Genomic DNA, 14,836 nt, shown 5'->3' on the forward strand with positions numbered 1-14,836 from the left:
GGGACACTGGGACACATTGGGGGACACTGGGGGACAATAGGGGACAATGGGGGACACTGGGGGGGACGTTGAGGGACAATGGGGGACACTGGCGAACACATTGGGGGACACTGGGTGACACTGGGGGACATTGGCAGACACTGGGACACCTGTGGGGGACACTGGGGCACCCATGAGGATGCTGGGACACACCTGGGTGACACTGGGACCCCCATGAGAGGCACTGGGACTACTGTAAGTGGCACTGGACCCCCGTGGGTGACATTGGGACCCCGTGGGTGACACTAGGACCCTGCTGGGTGGCACTGGGACCCCGCAGGTGACACTGAGGCTCCTCCCGCGCCCCCCCCGCGCCCCCCGCCCCTCCCGGAGGCGGTCCCAGACGGTGCCGGTGTCACCCGAGGGTGACAGAGCCACTTGCGGAGCCGGTACCGGGGGACGGAGGGTAGGGGACACTCCGGGACCCCCCAGGGCCACCCAGGAGCCACCCAGGAGCCACCATGGGGCAGTGGGCAGCGACCCCCGCCCCGCTGAGCTATGGCCCGCACGGAGCAGAGGTGAGATCCTCGCCTCGAGTCCCCCCCGATGTCCCCTGACGTCTCCCCGATTTCTCCCGCTGTCCTCCAGTGCCCCCCCATCCCTCGATGTCCCCGATGTCCCCCCGTCATCCTCCGCTGTCCCTGCTGTCCTTGCGCTGTCCCCCCACGCTCTCCCGCTGTCCCCCGATGTCCCTCTCTGTCGCCAACTGTCCTTCAATGTCCCGCGATGTCCCCCGGTGTCCCCTCGCTGCGTCCCGATGTCCCACTCTGTCACTCTGCTGTCCCACTGTCCCCCGTTGTCCCGCGCTGTCCCCGATGTCCACCTCTCTTCCCCCGCCATCTCCCGCTGATGTCCCCGCCGATGTCCCCTGCTCTGGCCCCCGCTGCTGTCCTCTCTGCTGTCCTCTCTGCTGTCCCCGCTGCTGTCCCCGCTGATGTCCCCCCCGATGTCCCCCCCCGATGTCCCCGCTGTCCCCCCAGGAGCGCTCCGCCCAGGCCACCGTTGTCGCGTGGCGCCAGTACCGCCAGGCGTGCGAGCTGCACCTGCGCCTGGCCCCGCCCGCCCCGGGTGAGTGGCGACACCTCGGGGACACCGGGGACACTCCAGGACCCCCCTGACCCCTCCCCACGCCCCCCCCCAGGACCCGTCTGCAACCGCAGCTTCGACCTCTACGCGTGCTGGGGGGACGCTGTCCCCAACAGCACCGCCACTGTCCCCTGCCCCTGGTACCTGCCCTGGTACCACCGAGGTAACGCGGGGGCGGCCCCGGGAGTCCCCGGGGAGGGGACAGCGGGTGACAGCGGTGCCACAGTGCAGGGCGGGGTGGTGGCGCGGCGCTGCGGCCCCGACGGGCGCTGGGTGACAGACGACAGCGGGAGGCCCTGGCAGGACAATTCCCAGTGCGAGGACCTGGCGCAGGTGCAGCCGCTGCAGGTGGGGACAACGCGGGGACAGAGGGGGGACAGCATGGGGACATCGTGAGGACAGCGCGGCGACACGGCGGGGAGAGAGGGGGACAGAAAGGGACAGCAGGGGGGACAGCGCGGGGACAGAGGGGGGACAGCGCAAGAACAGCGTGAGGACAGCGCGGGCACATGGTGGGGGAGAGAGGGGGACAGAAAGGGACAGCGGGGGGACAGCGCGAGGACAGAGGGGGGACACTCACTGTGGGTGGGGAGAGAGGGAGACAGAAAGGGACAGCAGGGGGACGGGGCAGGGACACCGCAAGCACATGGTGGAGACAGTGCAGGGACACAGCGCGAGGAGACAGGGAGCAGGGGACATCGCGGAGGGACATCGGGGGACAGCACGGGGACGGCGCGGGGACATTGTGGGCACGCGGTGGGGGCAGCGTGGTAGGGCACGGGGGAGTGACGGTTTAGGGGACAGCAGGGGGACACAGTGGGGTGACACCGTGGGGAGCCACCATGCTGGGAGGTGCCATGTGCCCGTGGCTGTGTCGTGCCGTGCTCCCTGTCACACTGTGCCCCGCGTGTGTCACACTGTGCCTCGTGTCGTGCTGTGCCCTGCCTGTGTCACACTGTGCCCCGTGTGACACCGTATGACACTCCGCGGCGCCTCGTGCCACGCTGTGCTGGGACATGTGTCACACCGTGTGTTGCCCTGTGCCGTGCCCTGTGTCCCGTGTCCCCCGCCGTGTGCCATGTCCCCTGCTGTGCCCTGTGTCCCGTGTGCCGTGTCGTGTCCCGTGTCCCCTGCTGTGCCATGTGTGCCGTGTCCCTTGCTGTCCCCCTGCTGTGCCATGTCCCGTGTCCCGTGCTGTTCCCATGCCATGTCCACTGTGTCCCCGTGTCCCCCGTGTCCCCCTGCCGTGTCCCCCTGTCCCCGCAGCGCCAGGCGTGGCTGCTGGAGCAGTTCCGCCTCCTCTACACCGTGGGATATTCCCTGTCCCTTGTCGCGCTGGTGGTGGCGCTGCTGCTGCTGCTGCTGCTCAGGTAGGGACACACCTTTGAGTCTGTGACACACCTGGGGGCTGTGTCACACCTGGGGGTACCTGGGGGGCAGTGTCACCCTTGAGACTGTCACACCCGGGGCACTGGCACCCCCTGGCCGCTGCTGCCCCCCGCGGGGGTGTCACCCACGGGATGTCCCCGGTGTCGGTGTCACCCACGGGATGTCCCCCGTGTCCGTGTCACCCGTGGCCGTGTCCCTGTCCCCGCAGGCGCCTGCGCTGCACCCGGAACCTGATCCACGCCAACCTCTTTCTGTCCTTCGCGCTCCGGGCCGGCGCCATCCTCACGCGGGACGCGCTGCTGCCCCACGGCCACGGCCACGGCCACCCCCTGCAGCTGCTGGGCATGCAGGTGGGCACCCCGGGCAGGGGACACCCACGGGGCCACTCATGGGGACACCCACGGGAGCGGGTGACACCCACGGGGAGGTTGGGGGGAACACACGGGGACACCCACGGGGTCTCGGGGACACCCACGGGAGCGGGTGACACCCATGGGGAGGAGGGGGACAACACAAGGGGACATCCACGGGGGTCTCGGGGACATCCCCGGGGGCGGTGTCGCCCGCTCCCCGTGGCCGCGCGGGGCCGGGGCCGCCCCGGGCCGCCCTCCCGCGGGGCGGGGAGGGGACAGCGGTGTCGCCGCAGGCGGGCCCCGCGTGTCGCGTGGCGCAGAGCCTGGCCCAGTACTGCGTGGGCGCCAACTACGCGTGGGCCATGGCCGAGGGGCTCTTCCTGCTGCGCCTCCTCGTCGCCACCTCGGGTCGCCGCTGTGTCCCCGCCTTCTTGCTGCTCGGCTGGGGTGCGCCACGTGTCCCCCGTGTCGCCTGTGTCACCTGTGTCACTGTGTAACCGCGTCACCCCTGTCACCTCCTGCGCCTTTGTGTAGCCCTGTGTCCTCTCGTGCCCCGTCCCGGGTCTCCCCATGTCCCTCTCTGTGCCACCTGCTGTCCCCTGTGTCCCCTGTGTCACCTCCTGTTCCTCTGTGCTCTGCCATGTCCCCCCGTGCCCCCCCGTGTCCCCCGGTGTCCCCGTGTCCCCCTAACCAGGTGTGTCCCCCCCAGGTGTCCCCGTGGTCTTCGTGGTCCCCTGGGTTGTCCTGAGGTACCTGTACGAGAATGAGGGGTGAGGCCACCTGTCCCCTGCCTTGTCCCCACATTGTTCCCTCCTCCAGGGGACAATGGTGACACAGGTGGGGGGGGGGGCTGAGCGTGTCCCCCCCCCGCAGGTGCTGGGAACGCAACGAGAAGGTGGCGGTGTGGTGGGTGATCCGCTGTCCCATTCTGGTGGCTGTCGCGGTGGGTGACATTGCGGTGGGGCAGGGGGGGTAGCGGTGTCCCCACCTCACCCTGGAGGTGTCACTGCAGGTGTCCCCTGTGTCCCCTCCACCCCACAGGTGAACTTCGTGGTGTTCGTGCGAATCGTCCGGATCCTGGTGGCCAAAGTGCGTGCGCACCAGGTGTCCCGCGGGGACACGCGGCTCAGGTGGGGACACTCCCGGGACAGGTGGGGACACCAGGTCCCCAAGGGCTCCCCATCCCTGGGGGTGTCCCCAGATCTCCCTGGGCATGTCCCAGCCGTGTCCCCGCGTGTCCCCAGGCTGGCACGCTCCACGCTGACGCTGATCCCGCTGCTTGGGGTGCACGAGGTGGTTTTTGCCCTGGCCGGGGAGGGCGAAGGAGGCGGCGGCCTGAGGCTGGCACGGCTCTGCCTCCACCTGCTGCTCACCTCGGCCCAGGTGAGGGGACACGGGGGACGATGGGGGGACAGTGAGGGGAAAAAAAAGGGGGACAATGGGGGCTGAAATGGGGGTTAATGGGGGTTAATCGGGTGGCCCCCCCACACGTCCCCCCACCCAGGGCCTGGTTGTCAGCATCCTGTACTGCTTCACCAACAAGGAGGTGCGTCCGCAACCGGGGCATGTTGCAACACGGTGCTGTATATCACGAGATGCCGCCATATATCGTGACATGCCACCCGCAGGTGCAGGCCGAGGTCCGCCGGGGGTGGCAGCGGTGCCGTCTGGGTGTCCCCGCCCCCCCCAGGGGCCCCCGGAGGGGTCACTCCCGACAGGGGCAGCACCCAGTGGCCGAGAGCAGCTGCTGAGGGCCTCCAAGAGTTTGGGGGGGGGGGGGGGTTCTAGGGCAATTTGGGGCAAAATCTGGGGGATTTGGATGTCCCCCTGATTTGGGGGGGGGGGGGGCTCTGAAACTTTGGGGCCACGAGGGCCCTCAGGTTTGTACCCTCAGAAATAAAAAAACTACAAAACCCCCAGGGGTGCTGTGCAGCCATTGTGGGGGGGCACTGCGGGCTACTGGGGGGATACTGGAAGGTGGTGGGAGAACTACAACTCCCAACATGCCCCACGGCGCAGCGCCGAACACCATGGCAGGACTACAACTCCCGTGAAACTCCGCGCAGCCGCCCGGAGCCCGGCGGGAGCGAACTACAGCTCCCGTGATGTCCCGCGCGGCACAGGCGCGGAGGGCGGTGGGCACGAGCGCAGGCGCGGCGGGGCACCCCGGAAGCGGCCGGAGAGGCGGAGCGGCCGCGCCCGGCACTGCCCGGTGAGCGGGGGAGGGGCGGCGGCACCGGGTGGGGCCCGGCCAGCACGGGAAGGGGAGGGACGTGGACGCGGAGCATCGCGGGACGTCCCGGGGAGCGGCCGAGCCCGCGGGTCGGTGGCTGAGAGCGGCCACGGGGCCTAACGGAGGGGACGGCGGGGGCTTGGGGGGGCTCCCGGTGCGACACCGAGCACCGGCGCGGGGGAACGGGGCCATTCCGCCGACGCGCGGGGTGCGCCGGGTGGGTCCGGTTGTATCCCCGCGGCCCCACCGTGGCGGGGCCGGGCCCGGTAACGCGTCCCCCCCCCCCCCCCCCCGCCGCGGAACACCGGCGCCGATTCCCCCCCGGCCCCCCCCCCCCCCCCCCGGGCCCACGCGGGACCGGGACCGCGGCGCGGTGCGGGCGGGGCCCCAAGGCCACGCCCCCTCGATGCCACGCCCCCCGCCGCGGCCACGCCCCCGCCGCGCCGCGCGCCGCCGTCCATATATGGGCATGGCCCGAGCACCGCGCGCTGATTGGCCGCCGTCCGGGCGCGCGCGGGGGCAAGGCGTTAAACGGGTGGGCCGCGGCCTCCACGGGGGCGGGGCGTGAGGGGGCGGGGCTTGGCGGGCTCGGGGGCGGGGCTTGCGGCGCGCGTGCGGAGGGGGCGCAGCCCCGCGATGTCCCCGAGGGTCCCCTGAGCGTCCCCGCGACCCCCCCCCCGCCGTCACCAGCCGTCTCTCCGCAGGCCCGGGCGGCCCCGGCGGCGTGGCCGTGCCATGCGGCGCTGATGGAGCCCAACGCCTTCCCGCAGCTGCAGCTGTGGTGCCCGCGGCCCTTCGGCACCTTCTCGCAGAACAAGCCATGTGCCCCCGCCGCAGCTGGCCCCGCAGCCCCCCGCAAGTCCCTGGGCTGCCGCCCCTCCGAGAACACCCCCCCGGAGCCCTCCGAGCCCGGCCCGGCGCCGGCGGCTGCCGCCGAGGACGGGCGGGTGCTGCTGGACACGTGGTACGTCATCAAGCCGGGCAACACCAAGGAGAAGGTGGCCTTCTTCGTGGCCCACCAGTGCGGCACCAGCGGCACCGGCGGCACCGGCGGCCGCGCCAGCACCATGAAGGTCAAGGGCAACTGGGGCAGCGATAGCTCCAAGGCCAAGCGGCGCCGGCGTTGCCACGACCCCAAGGCCGCGCCGAGCCCACCCTGGTCCAGCAGCTCCGGGGACACCCCCAAGGACCCTCCTAAGGACACCCCCAAGGACACCCCGGGCGATGCCACTGGGGACAGCGCTGGGGACACCCCGGACCTGCTGTCAGTGGCAGAGATGGTGGCACTGGTGGAGCGGCGGGCGGCGCTGGCCCTGCAGAGCCTGCCCCGGCCCTGTGACGCGCCGGCGCCGCTTGTGCTGCTGGAGGCACCGGGCGGCCCCGAGTGCCGGCGCGTGGCCGCGGCTGTGGCCCAGTTCGAGTCACAGCAGCAGCACCGGGAGCACGGCGGGGCCCGGCCCAACGGGCTGTGCCGGGGAGGCCCCGCCACCGAGTGCGCCCCGGGCACAGCAGCAGCAGCGGCAGGGCCTGGCGAGGTGCGGATTGCCTTCCGCATCTCAAGCGGGCGCGAACCCCGTGCAGCCACCGCGGCCACCGGCGCTGTCCTCGAGCGTCCCTGCGCACTGGGTGCCAAGGACCAGATCACCTGCGACCTGTACCGGCTGGTCAGCCCGGCGCGCGCTGGCGTGGAGCTGCTGCTGGCCGCCAAAGGGGACAAAGACGGCGCCGAGGAGGCGGCGGCGGCGGCAGAGCCGAGCGCTGGCGTTGCCGAGGGGCCAGCAGCGCCGCGGGACTGTGCGTCTGGCTTCCATGTGGACGTGGTGGTGACTGGCGTGGTGGACCAGTGCGTGTTCTTTGGTAAGGACAGCGCCAAGCAGGTGACCGAGGAGACGGTGCGGCTGCCAGATGAGCCGCCGCCGCCAGGCCAGCTCTTCCTGCTGCCCGGCCGGCCCGAGGAGCCAGCAGCGGCCACGGCAGTGGCGCCGGGCCGGGAGGTGACGGCCGGGGACCCGGCGCTGTGCCGGCTGTACCGGCACGTGTCCCATGACTTCCTGGAGATCCGGTTCAAGATCCAGCGGCTGCTGGAGCCGCGGCAGTACATGCTGCTGCTGCCCGAGCATGTCATGGTGAAGATCTTCAGCTACCTGCCCACGCAGGCGCTGGCCGCCCTCAAGTGCTCGTGCCACTACTTCAAGTCCATCATCGAGACCTTCGGTGTGCAGGCCACGGATTCCCGCTGGAACCGCGACCCTCTGTACCGCGACGACCCCTGCAAGCAGTGCAAGAAGCGCTATGAGCGCGGGGACGTGTCCCTATGCCGCTGGCACCCCAAGCCCTACCACCACGACCTGCCCTACGGCCGCTCCTACTGGATGTGCTGCCGGCGGCCGGACCGGGAGGCGCCCGGCTGCCGGACGGGGCTGCATGACAACAACTGGGTGCACCCAGCCGGCCGCAGGGAGGACGGCAGGTGAAGGACGGATGTCTCAGCTCTGGGGGACGCTCTGGGGACACGCTTTGGGGATGGGAGGGGCCGTGGAAGAGGATGGAAAAAAAGGAATGGAATGGTCGAGTGTGGAAGTGTGGAGGGGGAAAGGGGGGATGGGGTGGAGGTGGCTGGGGGTGTCCCCAGGGATGGGGGTGACCCCAACTGGGCTGGTGGCCTTGTGGAGGGTGACATTCCCCTCCAGGGTGGTGTCCCCACAGAGGCAATGGGGACAGCCAATGGCTATGACCCCAGCTGGGCTGGTGGCCCCATGGAGGGTGACATTCCCATGCAGGGTGGTGGCCCCATGAAGGACAGTGGCATCAACCCAATGGTGATGACCCCAACTGGGCCGGTGGCCCTGCGAAGGACAGCGTCCCTCAGGGAGTCTCCATTGTCTCACTCTGTGTCACCTCCCCTTGCCCCTTTGCATCCCTCCATGTCCCCATTATGTCCCCGTTGTGTCCCCCCATATCCCTGTTGTGTCCCCCTGTTTTGTCCTCATTATGTCCCCGTGGTGTCCCCCTGTGTCCCCCCGTGTCCCCTCCCCTTGCCCCGTTGTGTCTCCCCCGTGTCCCCGTTGTGTCCCCCCGTGTCCCTCCGTGTCCCCCCGTGTTCCTGCCGTGTCTCCTCCCCTAGCCCCGTTGTGTCCCCCTCGTGTCCCCCCGTGTCCCCCGGTGTCCCCCCGTGTTCCTGCCGTGTCCTGCCGCGTCGCCCGCTGTGGGCGTGGCCCCGCGGTCAAGCCCCATCCCCCGCCCAATCCCCGCCGCACTCGTCACCCCATGAGGCCACGCCCCCTTCAGGCCACGCCCTCCACCAGCGATCGGCCCTCGTCTGCCCCGCCCCCGGTAAGCCCCGCCCCCGCCATGCGCCAGGCCCCGGCCGGGTCGCGCCGCCCGAGGGCCGCGGGTTCGAGTCCCGGCCCGGTTCCGGTGCCACTCCCGGGGCCGGGCCCGTTCCGGGGGCTCCTCCCGCGGCCCCCCCGCCCAGCCCGGCCGCTGCTGCCGGTGCTGGCGCTGCTGGCGGCCGCCGCCGTCCTGTTCCTCGCCTGGCCCGGCGGGGAACGCGGAACAGCCGGCCCGGTGAGCGGGGAGCGGGGTCCGGAGAGAGGGGGGGAGATAAGCGGGGGAAGGGGGGGTTAACGGGAGCTCCGCCCAACCTTTCGGGACCAACCGGGACCCCCGGGAGCCCCTGATCTCCCCGGGATCCGTTATGGGGCGGGGCGGGGGGAATCGAAGGATGCCGGGGGGTACCGGACCCCCAAAAGCCCCCGGGGGGACCCCAGAACCCTCCAGGACCCCCAAAACCACTCCGGGACACTCCAAAGCCACACCGAGACACCCCCAAACCCCTCGGGGGACCCCCAAAACCCTCCAGGACCCCCAAAACCTCTCCGGGACCCCTCAGACCCCTCCAGGACCCCCCAGACTCCCCCAGATCTCTCGGGGACCCCTCAGACGGTGCCCCCCCCTCAGGACGCCCCCGGCCCCCCCTCGGACCAAGCCCTACGGACCCTCCTGTCCCACCTGGACCCCGCCCGGCTCTGGGGGTCCCTCCTGCGGCCCCTCCTGCACGAGAGGGTCCCAGGGGGGCCCGGCAGCCGTGCGGCCCGGCAGGTGAGGCCCCCCCGAAAACCCCAAATCCACCCAGAGACCCCCCCCAAATCAACCCGGAGACCCCCAGAGACCCCAAGTCCACCCATAGACCCCCCCCGTAAAGCCCAAATCCACCCGGAGACCCCCAGAGACCCCAAGTCCACCCAGAACCTCCTCCAATCCACCCCAGAGTCCCCCAAATTCATCCATAAGCCCCCCCAGTCTCCCCCAAACCCCAACTCCCCCCAAATCCCTCTCAAATTCTCCCCAAATCCCCCCAATTTCTCCCCCAACCTCTCCCAGACCCCCCGAGTCCCCCCAGGCCTTCCAGAACCCCCCCCAACCCCTCTCAGACTCTCCTGACTCCCCCAAATTCCCCCCAATCCCCTCCAAACCCCCCCGGCCGTCCCCCCAGCGATGTCCCCACGTGTCCCCACCCCATGTCCCCACCCCCTTTTCCAGCACATCCTGTCCCACCTGAGGTCACTCGGGGCCGGGTGGCACCTGGAGCTGGACACCTTCACTGCGCCCACGCCGCGCGGCCAGGTGACCTTCAGCAGCGTGGTGGCCACGGTGGCACCGGTGGCTGCGCGGCGCCTGGTGCTGGCCTGTCACTACGACACCAAGGTGGTGGCCACAGGCACCTTCGTGGGTGCCACCGATGCCGCCGTGCCCTGCGCCCTCCTGCTGGAGCTGGCCAGCGCGCTGGACACACACCTGCGGCGGCGGGAGGGACAGGTGAGGTCACCTGGACACCGCTTGGGGCACCTGGGGGTCACCTGGAAACCCTTCGGGATACCTGGGGGTCACATGGGGATCACCTGGGCCACCTGAGTGCTCTGGGGGTCACCTGGCCCACTTGAGGGTCACCTGGGCTATCTGAGGGTCTCCTGGGTCACCTGGGCTCTTCCTGGACACCCCTCAGGTATCCTTCACCCAGGTCCCCACCGGCCACCTGTGTCCCCCACGGTCCCTCCACACCCAAGGCCACCCGGACAGGTGTGACACATGTGACGCAGGTGTGCCGCAGGTGTGTGACAGGTGTGACGGGCCCGGTGTCCCCGCAGGACCCACCGGTGACGCTGCAGTTGCTATTCCTGGACGGGGAGGAGGCGTTTGGGGACTGGAGCGCCACTGACTCCCTGTATGGGGCGCGGCACCTGGCGGCCAAGATGGCGGCGAGGGGACACCCCGCGGGGTCAGAGGTCACTGCCATGGTCAGTGGCATGGGGACACCCCACGGGGTCAGGGGTCACCGCCCTGGTCGGTGACATGGAGGGGGCACCGTGCCTGTGGTTGTGTCCCTGTCCCCATCATTGTCCCCAAGTCCCTGTCCCCATGGCCATGTCCCCACCATGTCCCCATGGCCATGTCCCCACCATGTCCCCACCATGTCCCCAGAGCCTGCTGGTGCTGCTGGACCTGCTGGGTGGTCCCAGCCCCGCCATCCACAGCCACTTCCCCCACACCCACCACTGGTTCCTGCGCCTCGTGGCCATCGGTGAGGACACAGGGACAGCGGGGACAGGGCTGGGGACACGGGGGAGGGGGTGGGGACAAGGGGGAAGGGACGGGGACAGTGATGGGACGGGTGGGGCCGGGCCACATCGCGGCAGAGGGATGGGATCGGGACATGGGGACAAGAACCCAGGGAGGGAGGGGGCAGCGAGGGGGAGGCGGTGCCGCCGTATCCCCCCGATGTCCCCCCGATGTCCCCCCGATGTCCCCGCAGAGCAGCGGCTCCGCCACCTGGGGCTGCTCCACGCGGCGCCGCCGGCCCCGCCCTTCTTCCGCCTCGGCCCCGCCCCTGGGCCCGTCGAGGACGACCACGTTCCCTTCCTGCAGCGAGGTGACTGTCCCCAAGTGTCCCCAGCCTGGCCCTGGGGTCCCCGCTGTCCCTCCGTGTCCCTCCGTGCCTCCCCCGTGGCTCCCTGTGGGCTCCCGGTGTCCCCGCCATGTCCCCCGCTGTCCCCGCAGGTGTCCCGGTGCTGCACCTGATCCCGACGCCGTTCCCACGGGTGTGGCACACGCCGGGGGACACCGAGGACAATCTGCACCCCCCGACCGTGCAGGACCTGGCCAAGGTCCTGGTGGTCTTCGTGGCCGAGTTCCTGCAGCTCTGAGCCCCCCCCCCCCAAAAAAAACCCCAACCCCCCAAAAAACACGAAGTAAACCCCCAAAACCACCGAAATTCCCATTTATTGCCTGGATTTGGGGGCTCCGGGGGGGGTCACACCTGGGGGTGACAGAAAGGGGGGGTTAAAGGGAGGGGAGTTGGGGGTCTCGGGGCGGGGATTTAGGGTTTTGGGAAGGGGATTTGGGGGTCCCGGGGGTCTCACCCGCGTGGCCGAGGCTCTTTGGGGCCGCTGCTCTGGCCCGGGGGGGTTCAACCGGGGGGTCCCCCCAGTGTCCGCTGGGGTCCTGCTGCCAAAAACCGCTGTGAGACCCCCAAAACCCCCACATCCCTGCCTGGAACCCACAGAGAGACCCCAAAGCCACAAATTCCCACCTGGTACTCGCAGGGAGACCTCAAAACTCCCCAAACCTCACCTGCACCCCACCCTCCTGGCCCCAGTAACACCTGGATACCCAAATCCTGAACACCAAACCCCCCAAAAGCCCCCCAAAACCTCACCTGCTGCTCCCCCTCCTCCTCCTGGCCACCGCCAGCCCCACTCCCGGCCCCAAAAGCAGCAGCGGGAGCGCGCACAGCGCCAGGGGGGCCGGCCCGCGGCCTTTCGGGGTCGGGGGCGGTGCCCCCACCTCCTCCTCGCAGCGCACCCCCATAAAGCCGGGGGCGCAGGCACAGACAGGCCCCGAGAAGTGCGTGAAGCAGGTGCCCCCGTGGGCACAGGGGTTCGGAGCGCAGGCTCCGGCGCGGCGGCGGCAGCGGGGCCCCCCAAAGCCCAGGGTGCAGGAGCAGGTGAAGGAGTTGGGGCCGTCCTGGCAGGTGCCCCCGTGCGCGCAGGGATTTGGGGTGCAGTCGTCCGCGTTGTGTTGGCAGCGGCGCCCCGAAAAGCCCGGGGGGCAGCGGCACAGAGGGGTCAGGCCCTGGGAGTCCCGGCAGTGCCCGCCTGGGAGGGGGGGATTTGGGGGAAAATGGGGAAAAAGGGGAGAAAAGAAGAAAAAGAGGAGTCGGGGCATCAATTTTGGATTTCCTGGGGGTCGCGGGGGGGGGCTTTGAGGGGTTTGTGGGGTGGTTTTGGGGGTCTCTCACCGTTCAGGCAGTACTGGGGGTCGCACCGGTCTGCCCGGCGCTCGCAGTTGGAGCCCCGGAAGCCCGGGGGGCAGCGGCAGGTGTACCCGGGGGTCCCGGGGGGAGTCCCGGGGGTCCCGGAAGGGGGGTCGGGGGCGCAGGCACCGCCGTTGAAGCAGGGCCCGAGGGCGCAGGGGGAGGGGGGCACCTCCGGGAGGGGGAACGGGACACCCGGGATGGGATTGGCGACCCCCGGGAGAGGGTCCAGTGCCACCGGGAGCGGATCCGAGACCCCCACAATCCCCGGGAGATGCTCTGAGACCCCCGGGAGTGGCTCCAGGACCCCCGGGAGCGGATCTGGGACCCCCTTCGGAAGATGATCCGAGACCGCCGGGAGTGGCTCCGGGACCCCCGGGAGGGGATATGGGACTCCCGCGACCCCCGGGAGAGGGCCCGGGACCCCCGAAAGATGCTCTGATACCCCTGGGAGGGGATCTGAGACCTCTAGGATCCCTGAAACCGGGTCTGGGACCCCCGGGAAGACATTGGGGACCTCCGGGACCCCTGGAAGAGGCTCTGAGACCCCCGGGAGCGGCTCCGGGATGCGACCGAGCGAGGGCGGAGCTGGAGCTTCGGGGGTCGCCACCGGGGCAACCGCAGGGGGGTCCAGGGCCACCCCCGGGGCCACCAGAGCCGCGGCAACCGGGGCCACCGCCGGTGCTTCCAAGGATGTTGCCGCTGTCGCCGCTGTCGCGGGGCTGTCGCAGGCGCCGGGGGGGGCACAGCGACCCCCACACTCCCCTGAGGGGACAGAGGGGGGGTCAGGGGAACCCTAAACCCCGCGGGGGGGGTCCCGAGGGGGGGTCGGGATCTGGGGGGACTCACGGGGGGCGCAGCAGCCGCTCCGGCAGCGTTGGGGGAGGGCGCAGGGGGGGGCGCGGGGGGGGGGAAGGGCAGCGCAGGCGGGTCCCGAAGCGCAGACCTCCCCCGGTCCCCCCCCGCCATGGCCCCCCCGGCCTCAGGCGCTGTCGCGACACCGCGCGACCCAGAAGCCGCAGGGGGGGGCCTGGAGGGGGCGGAGGGGGAGGTCAGCAGCTCCAGAACCCCCCCGAGACACCCAGCCCCAATTTACCGCCCCCAACCCCAATACCCCTCCCCCCCACCAAATCTCCGTTTGTTCCCCGCCCCAAAATCCCCGATTTGTGCCCCATTTCCCCCCCCCGGGACCTCCAAATTTCTCCTTCCAACCCCCCCGACCATTCTTTGCTCCCCCGCTCCTTTTCTCCCCCCTTGATCTCCCCTCCCCCCTCTCTGAGACCCCTCCCCAATTCTCAGCCCCCCCCAAATCCCAAATTTTACCCCCTAGACCCCCCCTCACCCCCGTTCTCCTCCAGCCGCCAGGACTCGACCACGAGTGAGACGCTGCCCTGGGGGGACACAAAATTTGGGGGGGAGGCTCAGATTTGGGGGAGGGTCTCGTATTTTGGAGTTTCTCATATTTTGAGGGGGGCTCAGATTTTGGGGGGAGGGTCTCACCGGCCAGGGGGAGGCGAGGGGCAGCCGCAGGGTCCGGGGGGCTCCGGGCGCGGGGGGGGGGCCCGGGGGGGCTCAGCGCGACCCCCAAGGCGCAGCCGCCCCCCCCGGGGGGGCGCAGGCAGAGCCGGAACAGGAGGCGGCACCGGGGGGGGGGGAGACCCCCGCAGGCCCCCCCGGGACCCCCCCGCGCCGAGAACACCCGCAGCTCCAGGACCCCCGAGGGGCGCGCCTGGGGTGGGAGGGGGCGGAGAGTGAACCCCAAAAACCCCAAAATCCCTCCCAGAGACCCCAAAATCCCTCCCAGAGACCCCAAATCCCCCCCAGAGACCCCAAATCCCCCCAAGCCCCCCCCATCCCCCAAACCTCCCCCGCAACCACAAAACGCCCCCTCAGTACCCCCCCTCCAATTCCCAGGACCCCCCCAGGGACCTCCCCCTCACCGGGGCGGGGCCGAGGAGGAGGAGGACGGGCAGGAGGGGGAGGGGCAGGAGGGGGAGGGGCCCCTCCATGGCCGGGGCTGGGGGTGGTCCCGGGGGTCGCGTCCAGGCCGGGGCTCGGCAGGGTCTGAGTCCAGCGGCGCCCCCAGACCCATTTGTAGGGGCCGAGCCCCGCCCATTCCCAAAGCCCCGCCCAGTGTCCCAAAACCACGCCCCCAGTGCTGAAAGAGGGCCCGGCCCCAAAAAATCCCCCCAAAAGACCCCAAATCCCTCCCCAGGACCCCAAAATCCCCATAAACTCCCCAATAAGGGAGGTTGGGAGATTCGGACACAAAACTCCCCCTAAAAGGGGAATTTAGACCCAAACTCTACTCTAAAAAGGGGGATTCAGCCCCAAAACGTCTCCAAACAGGATTCAGCCCCAAACCTTCCACTAAAATGAGGATTCAGCCCCAAACCCGCCCCCAAAACCCCCAAAATTCCCCGA

General features: G+C 70.3%; 4 protein-coding genes across 5 annotated transcripts; 3 read left to right on the top strand and 1 right to left on the bottom strand.

Moving 5' to 3' along the window:
• The first annotated feature begins 500 nt into the window (after positions 1 to 500).
• Positions 501 to 4,623, top strand: GIPR (gastric inhibitory polypeptide receptor). The gene is made up of 13 exons (XM_068998280.1): positions 501 to 557; positions 1,020 to 1,107; positions 1,181 to 1,288; positions 1,352 to 1,473; positions 2,392 to 2,495; positions 2,723 to 2,864; positions 3,161 to 3,314; positions 3,577 to 3,637; positions 3,741 to 3,810; positions 3,909 to 3,997; positions 4,112 to 4,250; positions 4,372 to 4,413; positions 4,496 to 4,623. The coding sequence occupies exons 1-13, from the start codon at positions 501 to 503 to the stop codon at positions 4,616 to 4,618; spliced, it is 1,299 nt and encodes a 432-aa protein (XP_068854381.1). The 3' UTR covers positions 4,619 to 4,623.
• A 404-nt stretch (positions 4,624 to 5,027) lies between these two features.
• Positions 5,028 to 7,643, top strand: FBXO46 (F-box protein 46). Of its 2 annotated transcripts, none has more exons than XM_068998312.1 (2): positions 5,028 to 5,079; positions 5,805 to 7,643. In XM_068998312.1, the coding sequence occupies exon 2, from the start codon at positions 5,847 to 5,849 to the stop codon at positions 7,572 to 7,574; it is 1,728 nt and encodes a 575-aa protein (XP_068854413.1). In that variant the 5' UTR covers positions 5,028 to 5,079; positions 5,805 to 5,846; the 3' UTR covers positions 7,575 to 7,643. The 2 variants fall into 2 exon arrangements, with proteins under 2 accessions (XP_068854413.1, XP_068854414.1); XM_068998313.1 differs by lacking the exon at positions 5,028 to 5,079 and adding an exon at positions 5,121 to 5,189.
• An 808-nt stretch (positions 7,644 to 8,451) lies between these two features.
• QPCTL (glutaminyl-peptide cyclotransferase like) lies at positions 8,452 to 11,357 on the top strand. The gene is made up of 7 exons (XM_068998314.1): positions 8,452 to 8,667; positions 9,061 to 9,201; positions 9,643 to 9,918; positions 10,248 to 10,397; positions 10,582 to 10,681; positions 10,913 to 11,029; positions 11,158 to 11,357. The coding sequence occupies exons 1-7, from the start codon at positions 8,452 to 8,454 to the stop codon at positions 11,301 to 11,303; spliced, it is 1,146 nt and encodes a 381-aa protein (XP_068854415.1). The 3' UTR covers positions 11,304 to 11,357.
• A 7-nt stretch (positions 11,358 to 11,364) lies between these two features.
• On the bottom strand, positions 11,365 to 14,421 carry DLL3 (delta like canonical Notch ligand 3). Its single transcript, XM_068998299.1, has 9 exons — positions 14,353 to 14,421; positions 14,072 to 14,141; positions 13,913 to 13,983; positions 13,755 to 13,803; positions 13,262 to 13,442; positions 12,398 to 13,134; positions 11,816 to 12,254; positions 11,520 to 11,604; positions 11,365 to 11,416 (listed from the first exon to the last, which is right to left on the bottom strand). Exons 1-9 carry the CDS (start codon positions 14,419 to 14,421, stop codon positions 11,411 to 11,413), a joined length of 1,707 nt encoding a protein of 568 aa, XP_068854400.1. The 3' UTR covers positions 11,365 to 11,410.
• Positions 14,422 to 14,836: the final 415 nt, after the last annotated feature.

Source organism: Aphelocoma coerulescens, chromosome 34, assembly GCF_041296385.1.
Source record: "Aphelocoma coerulescens isolate FSJ_1873_10779 chromosome 34, UR_Acoe_1.0, whole genome shotgun sequence".
In the NCBI taxonomy this organism is placed as follows: domain Eukaryota; kingdom Metazoa; phylum Chordata; class Aves; order Passeriformes; family Corvidae; genus Aphelocoma; species Aphelocoma coerulescens.

What these genes read in the sequence shown, in the direction of transcription:
- GIPR (XM_068998280.1), top strand. Translation starts at nt 501, where the DNA reads ATGGGGCAGTGGGCAGCGACCCCCGCCCCGCTGAGCTATGGCCCGCAC. An exon ending in CGCAGGTGCAGCCGCTGCAG is followed by an intron (nt 1,474 to 2,391) that starts GTGGGGACAACG and finishes CTGTCCCCGCAG; the next exon opens with CGCCAGGCGTGGCTGCTGGA. An exon ending in CTGCTGCTGCTGCTGCTCAG is followed by an intron (nt 2,496 to 2,722) that starts GTAGGGACACAC and finishes CTGTCCCCGCAG; the next exon opens with GCGCCTGCGCTGCACCCGGA.
- FBXO46 (XM_068998312.1), top strand. Translation starts at nt 5,847, where the DNA reads ATGGAGCCCAACGCCTTCCCGCAGCTGCAGCTGTGGTGCCCGCGGCCC.
- QPCTL (XM_068998314.1), top strand. Translation starts at nt 8,452, where the DNA reads ATGCGCCAGGCCCCGGCCGGGTCGCGCCGCCCGAGGGCCGCGGGTTCG. An exon ending in AACGCGGAACAGCCGGCCCG is followed by an intron (nt 8,668 to 9,060) that starts GTGAGCGGGGAG and finishes CCCCCCCCTCAG; the next exon opens with GACGCCCCCGGCCCCCCCTC. An exon ending in GCAGCCGTGCGGCCCGGCAG is followed by an intron (nt 9,202 to 9,642) that starts GTGAGGCCCCCC and finishes CCCCTTTTCCAG; the next exon opens with CACATCCTGTCCCACCTGAG.
- DLL3 (XM_068998299.1), bottom strand. Translation starts at nt 14,421, where the DNA reads ATGGAGGGGCCCCTCCCCCTCCTGCCCCTCCCCCTCCTGCCCGTCCTC. An exon ending in CCCCCAGTACTGCCTGAACG is followed by an intron (nt 12,255 to 12,397) that starts GTGAGAGACCCC and finishes CCCCCCTCCCAG; the next exon opens with GCGGGCACTGCCGGGACTCC. An exon ending in AGGAGGAGGGGGAGCAGCAG is followed by an intron (nt 11,605 to 11,815) that starts GTGAGGTTTTGG and finishes GGTTTTTGGCAG; the next exon opens with CAGGACCCCAGCGGACACTG.